Consider the following 15,505-nt stretch of genomic DNA (forward strand, 5'->3'; position numbering starts at 1 on the left):
AACTTGTAATACCAACGGCCACCACCAGATGGTGCCAGCTTACACATCTGGTGGTAATAACTTGTAATACCAACGGATCACCACCAGATGGAGCCAGCTTTTTTTTTGCCCCCCCCCTCCAAGCCAAGTCGCCAGGACCCTATTTCTAGTCGCCATGGCGACCTGGCGCCCGGGATTTGTCGAGCCCTGCATCATACTAATACCTGAATATCAATTATCTACTGGACACACACACATATATATACTTCACTACAATGAGGAGCAAGGAGAAGTCCACTTTGTTCTTTGGTGTGGGTCTTTGAGGTACGCTTGCCCAACGAACTACATGGCAATGCATATTCACGTAGCTTTAGGTGCACACTGTGCAGAGGACACAGTACACCACGTAAGAATACTTGCTGATCAGCCACTGCCTGTGGTATTAATATGAGAACAACAGCAATTGTATTCACGTAGCTTTAGGTGCACACTGTGCAGAGGACACAGTAAACCCAGTGAGAATACTGCAGCTAGCACAATCACCTGCCTGCCTGTCAGTATATTAGGAAGAGCGGATCTAGCTAAACTGAATACAGTGTATAAATATATATATACAACACCTGGGGTGCATATATATCCCCTACACACTGTTACTCTGACTAGCCTGCCTGCCTGCTCTATCCAACTTTAAAAAAATGACTCTCTCTCTCTCTCTCTCTGTCTTAACCACCGCAACACACTACACAAGGCCGACTTCCAGGCGGCCTTATATAGTGTGGGGCGTGTACGAAACTCCCTGAGCCATAATTGGCCAAAGCCACCCTGGCTTTGGTCAATTATGGCTCTCCGTTTTTTGTGCGCTGTGATTGGCCAAGCATGCGGGTCATAGTGCATGCTTGGCCAATCATCAGCCAGCAATGCACTGCAATGCCGCAGTGAATTATGGGCCGTGACACGCCACTCGAATTTGCTGCGAACGGCCCATAACATTCGTATTTCGTTGAACGGCCGAACATACGATGTTCAACTCGAACACGAAGCTCATCCCTAGCGCAGAACCATCAGTTGCATCAACCAGGAAGAGTAAAACTTTTATTACAATCTGCACTTTCTAAAAGTTTTTATAAAGCTGAAGACATTGGATATACATGTAAAACTTATGTAGGGAGATTTGTTTCATCTTTGTGTATCATCTGAGACTGTTTACTTCTCTGGGTATATGTGAGGGTTTACATCAACTTTTAAATTAAACCTTCATTGGAGGAAATATGGGGCTACCATTGTCCGCTTTCTAAAAACTGCTAATTTCTTGGCTGTAGTTATGAGCCTTGACTGTTCTGAAAAGCAAGTGACAGGCCATGGTCATCTTGGCTGCCAGGCAACTAACATTTTGCAATAGGAAATTTGGTAAAAATCCATTCTACATGTTCTGTGAACAATCAACGCATACACTTGTGTAATGCAAGAAAGCAAACATAGATGCAGAACTTTACAATATTCTCATACTAGTGATAAAAAAAATGTTTTAACTTTGTATAATATACATATTTTCTGCTACTTAAATATATATTTATTTTCTGATGCTGGGAAGCTCCTACAACAAAATGCCCAGTTTAGTTATCTGGAAACACAAAGGACACTTGAGGCTGTTCTTATCCATGTTGTACTAGATTAGTGTAAATTTTTCTATTTAACCGTAAATAGGTCATCTGTCCCCAGGAAATCCTATCGCATTTAGACCTCAAAAAATTAATGTTTTTCATTTTGAAAAAAAAAAATCAATTCGCTGTAGTATAGATTTGGTATTACCTCTGTGATTTGTCATGGTTTCATTTCTCTACGAAGTTACCTTTTTAAAAAGCATGGGAAAATTATGAAATCACCGATGGCTTGTAATAAAATCAACATACAGTAAAACCTTGGTCTGAGAGTAACTTGGTTTTGAGAGCGTATTGAAAGACGAGCAAAATATTTTAATAAATTTTGCCTTGATATACAAGCGATGTCTTGATATAAGAGTAGCGTCATGTCACAACGGAGTATAAAAAAGAAGAGAGGAGTCTCTAAGTGTAGAAATATAGTTTATATTTAACAAAGGTACAACATTTAGCAACCTATTGCTACACTTCTCTTCTCCTTTTGCTTTGATATACAAGTGCTTTGGATTACAAGCATGTTTCTGGAACCAATTATGCTTGCAAACCAAGGTTTTACTGTATTGTTGAATAGTCAATGTTGTTTGTTTCTGTCTCTGGTTGACTGTGATATGTGATAGCATATCTTGGATACTCCAACTGGAAAAACGTCTGCCACTGGGCAGTTACAGTATATGTGTTCCCACACATGTTTGCATCTAGCACATCCCACTACATTCTTAAAGCAGAGTTCCACCCAAAAGTGGAACTTACACTTTAAGCACTCCTCGTATCCAGCTCCCACTTCCTGCTCTTGTCGCCTCGCCACCTAGGTGACTCCTTCTCTCCTCCTAGGCAACTAACTCCTCCTCTCCCTCTCTGCAATCTTCTGGGACATGTCGCAGGTTCCAGAAGATTGCCTGACCACTAAGAGAGTGCACCTCGACTCGCGCATGCGCAGTGTACACCCGGCTGTGAAGCTGCCAACTGTCACAGCCGGGTGTCCACACTTGTAATACCAGCGCCATGGAGAGGCTTTGGTGTGGCTGCATCGCTCGCCCGTGGGACAGGTGAGTGTCTGTTTATTAAAGACACTTTTTGTAGCTGCTGACTTTTAATAAACTTACAAACGAGTGGAACTCCGCATTGTTATAAAATCTAAATAGGAGAATGAGAGTGTCCGCAGCAGGTATGTAGACCCGAAACACAAACGGTTGTAGAATTTTCTCTTGTTTGTACTTTGTGGCAATCCATATAATACTGTTCAAAATGTTTTGTGTTTTTTTTTTTTTTTTTTTTTTTTTTATTCAGACAAATGACAATCTAAATTTTGACCTATCTGATGACGAGGAGTTAAGGGAACAATTGGACATGCATTCAATCATTGTATCATGCATAAATGAAGAGCCACTCTTCACTGCTGAGCAGGTAAAGTAATGTTTTTCCTTTTTCATTTTAGTCATCACAGTGAGGCTGAATCACACACTGGTGTGGTGTCCACACCAGTGTGCTGTCACCGCAAGGACACACAGAAAATACTGTATTTATTGGCGTATAACACATTTTTTTTACCCTGAAAATAGAGGGTAAACTGTCCCTGGGGGATGTGTTAAGTTTTTTTTCCCTGAAACTTCCCTCTTAAAGTTAGGGTGCGTGTTATACGCCGATAAATACGGTCATTTTTTTTTACGTGTCCCATTCACACTTCTCTACAGTCCGGAGCTGCAATAAAATGCAGACATGCTGCATTTTATCTCAGTGCACCATACAGTGACATGAATGAAGTGTACTTTTGTACTCTTCAAATAAAGTTCAGTGAGAAAAAAAGGAATCGTGCATTACACTGCTCTCTACCACAGTCGGAATGGACAGCTGCCAGAGAGGAAACTGCTGCTGTTTACCTCTCTGGCAGCTGCCTATTTTAGCCCTGAATATAACAATAGATACAAAACCTTGAAAAAGTATTCATACCCCTTGAATTTTTTCTCATTTTGTCATGTTACAAGCAAAGACGTAAATGGATTTGATGTGATAGACCAACAGAAAGTGGCATATAATTGTAAAGTGGAAGAAAACTGATAAATGGTTCAACTTTTTTTTTTTTTTGCAAATATCTGAAAAGTGTGGCGTGCATGTGTATATTCAGCCACAATACTTTGTAGAATCACCTTTGGCTGCATTTACAGATGCAATACTTTTTGGGTATGTCTCTACCAGCTTTGCACATCTAGAGAGTGACATTTTTGCCCATTCTTCTTTGCAAAATAGCTCAGTCTGTCAGATTGGATGGAGAGCATCCGTGAACAGCAATTTTCAAGTCTTGTCACCAATTCTCAATTGGATTTAGGTCTGGACTTTGACTGGGCCATTCTAAAACATGAATAGGCTTTGATTCTAAACCATTCCATTGTAGCTCTGGCTGTATGTTTTTCGTCTTTGTCCTGCTGGAAGGCGAGCCTCTTCCCCAGTGTCAAGTCTTTTGCAGACTCCTCTAACAGGTTTTCTTCTAAGTTTGCCTAGTATTTGGCTCGATCCATCTTTCCATCAACAGTGACCAACTTCCCTGTCCCTGCTGAAGAAAAGCATCCCCACAACAAAATGATGTGTTCAGGGTGATATGCAGTGTATTCCATCACACATTGTTTCCTTTTAGGCCAAAAGGTAACATTTTGGTCTCATCTGACCAGCGCACCTTCTTCCACATGTTTGCTGTGTCCCCCACATGGCTTCTCACAAACTGCAAACGGGACTTCTTGTGCCTTTCTTTCAATAATGACTTTCTTCTTGCCCGATTTGTGGACTACACGACCAATTGTTGTCCTGTAGACAAATTCTGCCACCTTACCTCTGCAGCTCCTCCAGCATTACCATGGGCCTCGTGGGGAGGGGAGTAAATCACCGGGACCAGATGGCTTACACCCAAGAGTCCTTAACTGCTTGCCGACCAGCGCACGACTATATACCTTGGCAGCATGGCACGGACAGGCAGAAGGACGTATATATACGTCCCCTTTAAGTGTGCGGCATAAGGAAGAATGGGGAGATGCTTATGTAAACAAGCATCCCCCCGGTCTGCCTAGTGACAATGATGGTGATCACCGCTTCCTGTAATCGGAAGCGGTGATCACTGTGTTGTCACGTGTAGCCCATCCCCCCCACAGTAAGAATCGCTCACTAGGGCACACTTAACCCCCTACAGCGCCACCTAGTGGTTAACCCATTCACTGCCAGAATCGCAAAAAGTGGCCCAATCATTTGGCTGCATAATGGTCCGGGGCTTAAGTGGTTAAAGAACTCAGTCAGGTTATAGCCAAACTGCTATTCCTAATCTTCATTGACGACATACGGACATGATTGGTACCAGCAGATTGGCAAAAAGCCCAGGTGGTACCAATATTCAAAAAAGGGCTGAGATCTATTTCTGGGAACTATAGGCCTCTCAGTCTAATGTTGGTAGTTTGTAAACTATTTGAGGGGATGATAAGGGACCATATTCAAGAATTTGCAGATGAAAGCTGTATAATTAGTAGTAATCAGCATGGGGTTATGAAAGGTCGTGCTTGCCAAACTAACCTATTAACATTCTACGAGGAAGTGAGCTGCCATCTGGACAAAGGTAGGCTGGTGGATGTGGTATATCTGGATTTCGCAAAAGCATTTGATACAGTCCCCCACAAACGCTTAATCTACAAGCTGAGGTCTTTAGGCATTGACCATAGGGGGTATGTACCTGGATGGAAAACTGGCTACAGGGGTGTGATAAATAACGTATACTCAGAATGGTCTAGAGTGGTTAGTGGGGTACCCCAAGGCTCTGTTCTGGGACCAATTTGAGGATGGGATAAATGTCTCAATCTCAGTGTTTGCTGACGGCACAAAAATATGCAGGGTAATAACATGGCAGGATATAGAAACTTTACAAATACCTGAATAAATTAATGTTGTGGGCTACTACAAGGCAAATTAAGTTTGGCCAGCCCACACCCCTAATCCCCCTCCAGTGCTCCACTAGGCTGTGAGGCTAAAGGTGTCTGATCCTTATAGTGGAAATAGGGAGTCCAGATCTTCCAGTACCTTTCCTCCTGTTCTTTCAAGGTCATGGTAAGAGTTTACATCATCTGAATATCTGCTATTCTGGAACGCCAATGGGCAGTTGTAAGAGGGCAGGGATTCTTCCACAGAGCTGGATTACACGCTTTGGCTGCTGTGAGTAAATGTCAGAGTAAGGAATTGTTTTATTTTTTGTTGGATAGAGGAGTGTCGTTCAGCAGAAAAGCAGCTTTTTTTTTTTTTTCCCCCAAAAGATTTTATTGGAGTTTTTCACAAGATATACAGAAAAATACCGAAAACTGAGGTACAGGTTCCATATACAATAAGCTCAATTGAAGCTTACGGGTTGCTAACACACAATTGTCTAGATAGAAGTCCGGACACCACTATATGGAACTCTATAATAACACAAGCAATATGTAAGACTTGAACATGTAGTGACTTCTCTCTTTGAATGCGTGTCTTGGCTCACATTAACTCACTAGCACTCTCAGAGACAATCCGAGAAATCGGACGAGGCCTATTCATAACAGTCCTGTATCACCCAATTCTGCTTCTCAGGACGGTAGTCCGAGGGCCAGGGCCAACCCACATGATCGGCACTGATCTCCAGAAACAGCTGGGTTTTTATTGAGCGAGACCCCAGTCTTAATCATAGATTCAACCTCTGACCAGAAGCTGTTTCGTTTTGAGCATTTTCAGAAGATGTGCAAAAGGGTTCCCACAGATTCTTCACAGCTCCAATCCCCATGGCTTCTGACTTGGAGTAATTGATTTTATAGTTGGAGAGCTGACTGTATTTACTAAGCTTTGCCATGAGCGATGGAAGAGACACAGATGGAGATGTAACAAAGAAGATTAAATTGTCTGCAAAAGCTGCCAGTTTATGTTCGTGGCCTCTAGTCTTGATACCATTGATGTCTGGATGAGCCCTAACCGTTCTCAATAATGATTCCAGAGTGAGTATGAATATTAAAGGGGAGAGAGGGCAGCTCTGACGTGTCCCATTGCGTATTTGGAAGGTATCTGAGAGGACCTCATTGACCAGGGATCTTCAAACTACGGCCCTCCAGCTGTTGCAGAACTACACATCCTATGAGGCATTGCAAAACTCTGACATTCACAGACATGACTAGGCATGATGGGAATTGTAGTTCCTGAACAACTGGAGGGCCATAGTTTAAAGACCCCTGTCATTGACTGTCACCTTAGCAAAGGGTGTTGAATACAACGCATTTACCCACTTTTGCATACTCGACCCAAGTCCAATATGTTCTAGCGTGGCATTCAGAAATTTCCAATCCACCCTATCAAATGCCTTCTCCGCGTCCGTGGAGAATAATGCTAATGGTGAATGGGATAACTGCGCATAATGAATTGCATTCAGAACCTCTTGAGTGTTATCTCGCCCTTCCCTACCTGGGACAAACCCTGACTGATCCATGTGCACCAACAAAGGAATATGGGGAAGTAACCTATTCGCTATAATTTTGGTAAATATTTTTAGGTCTACATTTAAAAGCGAAATTGGCCTATAACTTGCACAATGCGCCGGATCTTTGCCCTCCTTTGGAATAACTGTCACATGGGCCAATAAGTTAGTATCAGAAATACTGCAGTCATCACTCAGGGAGTTGTAGGCTGATACAAAACGTTGGCTAATAGCGCTGAAAACGTCTTGTAATAAGAGAGCATAAAACCATCCGGGCCCGGTGTTTAGCCCGCTTTCATTGATTTTAGTGCCGCAAGGAATTAGTCGGTTGAAATGGGTAGATCTAGATCGGTTACACAAGGATTCTCAATAATGTCAGATCCATTCGCGAGTATTTCCACTCTTTGTAGGCGATGATTGTGGTGTCAAGTTATACAAGACTGTATATTATTCCCTAAATATCTTCGCAATATCGGTCAAGGTGCTAACCATTTTGTCGTCTTTTTGGCTTTAAGTTGGGATTATATAGGTGCGCGTCCTAGTCGACCTTGGTGCATTTGCCAAGATCCTACTGGGTTTATTACCATACTCGTAGAACACCCGCCTGCAGCATACTAGCTGTGCCTTAGCTTTTTCCATAAGCACTGAATTTAACTTGTCCCTCAAGTCCAAGAGTTTATCTTCCACTGGTTGGGCGGGCGAGGTTTATTTTTCATACATCATGGGACACAGAGTCAGGCTAATATTCATTACCTGCTGGGTTATACTTCATTATTAGATGAACGACACTGGTAGATCAAAGATCTTTAGACAGGAAGTGCCCCTCCCTATATAACCTCTCCCATATGGGAAGCGCATCAGTTTTTTTTACCAGTCTACAAGGTGAATTGCACGGTTTGTTGGAGCTCTCTGAGCTCCAGGTCTCTATTCCCACAAACGGTTCCAAAAGGAATCAAGGGATTGACCGATCGGATCCATTTGAATACAGGCTTTTATGTCTAAATAAACGGTACCCGAGCCTTGCAAAAGAAGACTCGATCCTGCAAGGTATTGCCTGTAAGCTTCCTCTGGGCACTGGACCCTGCAGAGTGGAAATCCTGGACGCTTCGGCGCTAAGGCATTTCCTGCAGGGTGCTATACAGGTCCAGGGGAGTGGACTCTAAAACTGAAAGGGTACCCAGTCCCTGAAGGTCCTGTATGACTGGAACCTACCGTGAAGGGTGAAGGTTGGGCCCTTCATTTCTAAGTGGCCCTGCACCTGGATGGGTGAGTGAAACCCCTATTATTATTATTAATAATTATTATTATTATTATTATTATTATCATCATCAGGGTTGCACCGATGCCACTTTTTTGTCGTCAAGTACCGATACTTGACGACATGTACTTGCCGATACCAATTACCGATACCTGATTTTGGTCGTGTGACCATTTTTTAAAAAAAATCATGAAAAATTGCACAGTGTCGCCATAATATGAGGAATTGAAACACAGTCAAAAGACATTATGAAAGAAAATCTGTTTATTTGATGGTCACAAAGCTGTTAAAGTGCAAATTGCACAGAACCTGTTATATAAAAAATGTCAATGTCATCAATGACCTATACATTGCAAGTTCACATTTACAATGTTTAGGCATGAGGAGACGCAAGAACAGTACAGTACCTCAGTCAACTCGCAACACAAGACATTATTAAAACAAAAACAAAAAAAAAACACAACATGTGTTTGTTTCCAGTTCAACTTCTTACACATGTGTAAGAAAAACACATTTCACAGACAGAACATTCCAGGATGCCAAGGCCTTACTGGCATGTAGGCTGCAGTAAGGCCTCATGCACAGCTCAAAGCAGCTGCTTCTCCAGGTGTTTTAGCTCTTTTGAGTTTTTTTTTTTCTCTACCTGTTACCTCTTCCCCTCCATGTTAGCCTATGTGTTCATTCATGGCCATTGGCCAAGCAACACTAGTGGCAGGTCCGCTTACACTTTCCTGCCACTAAACTCCTGAAACTAGTGTGCAATGGGCTGACATGGAGGGGAGGCGTTAATAACGGGCAGGAAAAAAGCTCAAACTCCTTGAGGAGCAGATGCTTTGAGCTGCATTGTACAGGCATTATGCCTTGAAGTTGAAAAGCTCAAATGTCACTCACAAAACATTAAATGATATCATTGTTGATGACGCCGCGTATAAAAACAAACATCACAAGTTCACGTCATCACATCAACCAACCCAAGTGCAATATAATGTTAGGCCTGAGGAGGAGCAACTGAACAGTACCTCAAATAACATTATTTATTTTGTAAACATTTTTTAAATAATAAAAAAAGTGCTAGCTTCTAGTTCAACTTATGAAAAAACACTTTTCACAGACAAAAATTGGGTTCATTCCAGGATGGCAAGGCCAAGGACTTAGCAGCAGTAAGGCTACATGGCTACACAATAAAGCTCAAAGTAGCTGCTCCTACAGGCATTTGAGCGCCTTCTTTTTGAGCCTTTTGTTTGCCTGTAGTGTTAGCCTAATATGGAGGCATAGAGTTATGTGTCCCCCATGCATTGCACGTTTTGAATCACCTATAGTGTGCAATGTGCACACCATAGGAGATTCACTTTTTCCCTTCACTTAAGGAAAAAGTTTGTGGCATGGAGTTAAAAAGGCAAAAAAATTGTTTTTTTTAAAGGCCAACATGGAGGGGAGTTAACAGGCAGAGGAAACGAAAAAAAAAACGCTCAAATGCCAGGTGGTGCAGATGCTTTAACCACTTAAGGACCGCCGCCTGTAGATATGCGTCCACAGAATGGCACGGCTGGGCAGATGGACGTACCGGCACGTCCTGTACATCTACCCAGCCGTGGGTCGCGAGCGCGCGACCCGGTCTGACGCTCCGGGACCGCAGGACCCGCGGACCCGATCGCCGATGGGGTCCCACGATCGGTCCCCGGAGCTGAAGAACGGGGAGAGACGCGTGTAAACACGGCTTCCCCGTGCTTCACTGTGGCGGCTGCATCGATCGTGTCATCCCCTTTATAGGGAGACACAATTGATGACGTCACTCCTACAGCCACACCCCCCTACAGTTGTAAACACACACTAGGTGAAGCCTAACTCCTTTAGCGCCCCCTGTGGTTAACTCCCAAACTGCAACTGTCATTTTCACAATAAAGAATGCAATTTAAATGCATTTTTTGCTGTGAACATGACAATGGTCCCAAACATGTGTCAAAATTGTCCGAAAGTGTCCGCCATAATGTCGCAGTCACGAAAAAAAATGCTGATCGCTGCCATTAGTAGTAAAAAAATAAAAAATAAAAATAATAAAAATGCAATAAAAATATCCCCTATTTTGTAAACGGTTTAAATTTTGCGCAAACCAATCGATAAACGCTTATTGCGATTTTTTTTTTTTTTAACAAAAAATATGTAGAAGAATACGTATCGGCCTAAACTGAGATAAAAAATGTTTTTTATATGTTTTTGGGGGATATTTATTACAGCAAAAAGTAAAAAATATAGCATTTTTTTCAAAATTTGTTGCTCTATTTTTGTTTATAGCGCAAAAAATAAAAACCGCAGAGGTGATCAAATACCACCAAAAGAAAGCTCTATTTGTGGGGAAAAAAGGACGCCAATTCTGTTTGGGAGCCATGTCGCGCGATCGCGCAATTGTCTGTTAAAGCAACGCAGTGCCGAATCGCAAAACCTGGCTTGGGCATTTAGCTGCCTAAAGGTCCGGGGCTTAACCGGTTAAGCTGCATTGTACAGGCATTATGCCTTGAAATTGAAAAGATCAAATGTCACTCACAGAACATGAAATATCATCATTGTTGATTATGTCACGTGTAAAACAAACCTCACAGTTCACGTCATCAACCAACCCAAGTGCAATACAGTTGTGTTAGGCATGAGGAGGAGCAACTAGAACAGTACCTCAAGTCAAAACGAACATTTTGTAAACATTTTTAAAGTGGGTGAAAAAACATAAAAGCCCTAGCTTGTCATTCAACTTCTTTTTTTTCACAGAACAAAATTAGGTTCATTCCAGGATGGCAAGGCCAAGGACTTAACAGCAGTAAGGCCACATGCACAATAAAGCTCAAAATAGCTGCTCCTACAAGCGTTTGAGCTCCCTGTTTTTGAGCCTTTCGTTTGCCTGTAGTGTTAACTCTATGCCTCCATATTGGGCTATGTGTCCCCCATGCATTGCATGTTTTGAATCGCCTATAGTGTGCAATGTGCACACCATAGGTGATTCACTTTTTCACTTAAGGAAAAAGTTTGTGGCATGGAGTTAAAAAGGCAATTTTTTTTTTTTTTTTTTAAAGGCCAAAATGGAGGGGAGTTACCAGGCAGAGGAAGCAGTAAAAAAAACGCTCAAATGCCATGTGTAGCAGATGCTTTGAGCTGCAGCGTGCAACTGTGCATGATGCTTTACAGTTGGACAGTAACAGGCGATAGATTACTTTTCCAATTCAAACGCAAGTGGCACGTTTTTAAGAAACTGAAGAATCTCTGCATGTTCAGTTAGAAGTCGGTTTCTGGTGTCAGTCAGAATGTGTGACGCTGCACTGAACAATCGCTCACTTTCCACACTACTGCAAGGAGCTGAAAGATATTTGTGTGCCATTTGGGCAAGAGTGGGAAATCACAGTTTGACTGCCCAATACTCAAGAGGTTTGTTCGAACGAGGCACAGTGAACTCTCCAAGATATGCTTCCAGTTGTATGGTAGGAGCTGTGGGAGCACTGTTCTCAAATGTAGATGAATAAGCAATTTCTTTAAAAACACTGTCCACAGTCACACTGGTACCTGGCTGTTGATCAGTGCGAGACCTTTTGGTAGCTGGTTTTTCAAGCACCTGAGGTGTAGCTGCCTGTGTCTGTAGTACCCCTACAGAGGATATTTGTAGCATTTCCTGCATGAACATCTCTCTGGCCTGCCTGCCAGCATCTGCATTTGAGAAGAACTGATCTTTATACCTAGAAGAAGAAAAAACAAGACAATGTCAAGCAAAGCAACAACTGTGGAAGCTTGCTGTGGGGGCACTGCTACAAGGAAAGGTAACGGCGGGGGACACAGCAAAAACAGTTGTCTGGCCTGCTCTGTGCAAAACCATTACACAGAGACAGACTAGGTAAGTGTGTTTGTCATTAATTATCGGTTTTGTTTTGTGTTTTTTATGAAGGTGAGATTTACAGTGTTATCACTTGCATTACAAAATTGTGACGGCTTTCTGAGACGAAACGCGTCGGATCCTTTGCTTCACAGCACCCCATACTGCTTTTATTTTGTAATTTTCGTGATCACTTTTATTTTGTTTGTCATTTTTGTATGACCCCTTTTTAAATAAACCTCTCATGATTTTTATGACCTGCACCATTTGGAGCACTCTTTTTGTCTCTTCTATTTTTTTGGAGCCTGTAAGAATTGATCCACATCTATCCTGCAGCAGAAGGTCTATTGGTCTATTTTGTCAGCCTTTGGGATGCATCCCACCGGAGATATTGAGATCATATCATATGGCAGGGATCGACAAATCCCGGGCGCCAGGTCGCCATGGCGACTAGAAATAGGGTCCTGGCGACTTGGCTTGGAAGGGGGGCAAAAAAAAAAATATTTTTTTTTTTTTTTTTTTGTGAGCTGGGGCCATCTGGTGGTGAGCCGTTGGTATTACAAGTTATTACCACCAGATGTGAGCTGGCACCATCTGGTGGTGGCCGTTGGTATTACAAGTTAAGCATTACAAGTTAAACAGCAATTCTAATGTCATTTTACACTATTTTCACTGCCATCTTCTTCCCTCTAATTAGAACCCCCAAACATTATATATATTTTTTATCCTAACACCCTAGAGAATAAAATGGCGATCGTTGCAATACTTTCTGTCACACCGTATTTGCGCAGCGGTCTTACAAGCGCACTTTTGTGAAAAAATTACTTTTTTAAATTAAAAAATAAGACAACAGTAAAGTTATCCCCATTTTTTTTTTTATATTATGAAAGATAATGTTACGCCGAGTAAATTCATACCCAACATGTCACGCTTCAAAATTGCGTCCGCTCGTGGAATGCCGACAAACTTTTACCCTTTAAAATCTTCATAGGTGACGTTTAAAAAAAATCTACAGGTTGCATGTTTTGAGTTAGAGGAGGTCTAGGGCTAGAATTATTGCTCTCGCTCTACCAATCGCGGCGATACCTCACATGTGTGGTTTGAACACCGTTTACATATGCGGGCGCTGCTCACGTATGTGTTCGCTTCTGCGCGCAAGCTTGTCGGGACGGGGCGCGTTTTCTGGCTCCTAACTTTTTTACCTGGCTCCTAGATTCCAAGCAAATTTGTCAACCCCTGTCATATGGAATGGGAAATCGTAAACGGTGTTAACCCCTGACCGTTACAATTGTTGGCTAGCAGTGGGATTATTCCATCGCCAGAAGAACAGCTACAAGGACACAGGACAATGGAGACGCAGTATGAACGGCTGAAGCTCTCTTCCCTCCAAGGACTTGCTGGAGAGCCGGGGCAGACCGGCCAGCAACCGTAAGAAAAAGGACATTATCGCAGAACTTATCGAAATGGATAGAGCTGAAAGGCCCAGCGTAACAGACAGGACACCCGAGGAAGAAAGTTTTGATCGGGCTGTTAAATGAGGACTGGCACAGTATGGTCCTAATTCTCCACTGGAGATTATAGACCTGGTTATAGCGGCTGTGGATGCAACTTGGCTACATCAAAGAGGTGCTGCAGCAGCAGAAGTCACAGCAGCGCCAACTGAAGAGAGAGGAGAGGTACAGATACCAGTCTCCATGGAAGAGGAATTCAGAAGGAGGTTACAAAAGATGCGGATACAGCACAGAGGACCAGTATCAGAGGAGGCCCTGCTGGGATGGTCGGATGTGATTCGTTGCCAACTCTGGAAGGAAGCGCTAGCTCTTGAGCAGCAACACCAGGGAAAGGTCCTCCCCTCCATCCATGTAAGGTACTGGCCGCAGTATGACGTACGAATGCCCTTGTTGGGGGGAACAACCGAAGCTGGAGTGGACAGCCGAGTTAAGCAGTCTGATCCAGGCAGAGATGCAGTTGGACGAAAGCTACAGAGCCCTCCGGTGGTATGTAGCCCAAGAGTGCCCGTGGTCAGCGGATGACAGCCCCACGGAAGGCTTTGACTATGATGGCCTGGGATTATTGTATTGGAGGATGTCCAGTGATCCTGACTTCGGGGATGATCGGGAGTGGTGCTTGGAGGAAATAATGGAGCACAGAGTACAAAAATTGAATGTCTCGGAAGGCCACTGGTTACAGGAAGATTTGGAGTTTCTGGCCATTCAGGAATCGGAGCTGGAGATCGCTTACAGACAGCTGCTAGACTCTGCTCAGCAGCAGGGTGGGGCTCCCATTGCCTGGGACTATGAGGACATTTCAGATGTGCCAGCTTCACTAATAACTCTTGGGTCTAGGGTCATCCTATGTCCTTTAGGGGCATAGGATGACTGAACTGATATCTCGGATTACATGAGATGGGACATTGATGATAATTCATGTATTGCAGGATATCTTGGAATATTACAGGTTGTTTATTCTAACCTCAACAGGTCAATAGAATAGAGTGACTCATTCAATGTGTAACATAGACTGTTGAGATGCTAATTAAGTCCACCTGGCTGTAGTGATGGGGCTTGCTGTGATTGCCTTTTGTTGTCCATTGTGCTAATTACGTCTGCTCCTAAGATCTTTCATTGTGTATGCTAATTACACTGTTTTGTGTGAAAATACTATTCATAATAGATGTGGAATGTGACTTGTCAGCTGTAGTAATTAACTCCTGTTGATTCGGTGCCAGAATGTCTGTCTAAGATGCGGATTGGGGGGGACTCGTTAAGCACCCATTGTGTGATGTTTTGGGTGGAGTGTTTCATTGTCCCTGTGATTACTGCAGCAGGCTTTCTAACTGTATAAAAATCTGAGAGTTTACCATTAAAGCTTTAATTCGTTTGAACCAAAGAGAACAGAGCTTGTGTCTCGTCTTTCTTGGGGGGAATTCTTATGGATCGTGTCTGCTGGATTGTGGAGTGTCGAGGAGCTGTCGTGGGTTGGTGGTATGGAATATCGTAAACGGTGTTAACCCCTGACAGTTACATTGTCAATGAAAGAATACATCTAGACTGGGATTCTAACCCAGGAGTTCTAACACATGCTGGACTCCCCTAGGCCCAGCCATGCTACTGACTGATCCGTCAGCAGAAGACAGCCTCGGTATGCCATTACTGCTATACCCTGGGACTTTAGACCTGCTAGAGGCGGGCCCTAGCACCCTATTAACCCAGGCACGGTGGCTAACCCAAGGGGCAAAACCACTAACTGGAGACAGTGCTGTTCCCCTGCGAAACGCAGACAACCTCTGCAGTCCCATGTAA

The 15,505-nt window shown here is 43.1% G+C and overlaps 1 protein-coding gene across 3 annotated transcripts in view; it reads left to right on the forward strand.

The window, feature by feature from the left end:
• The window catches only part of FEZ2 (fasciculation and elongation protein zeta 2), a 203,565-nt gene that overhangs the window by 39,593 nt on the left and 148,467 nt on the right, over window positions 1-15,505 (forward strand). For all 3 annotated transcript variants that reach the window (XM_040350753.1, XM_040350755.1, XM_040350754.1), the window contains exon 3: window positions 2,925-3,041. In XM_040350753.1, the coding sequence (XP_040206687.1) occupies window positions 2,925-3,041 (117 nt within the window). The remainder of the gene's footprint in view (window positions 1-2,924; window positions 3,042-15,505) is intronic.

The sequence above is a fragment of the Rana temporaria genome, chromosome 4 (assembly GCF_905171775.1).
Source record: "Rana temporaria chromosome 4, aRanTem1.1, whole genome shotgun sequence".
NCBI classification, from domain to species: domain Eukaryota; kingdom Metazoa; phylum Chordata; class Amphibia; order Anura; family Ranidae; genus Rana; species Rana temporaria.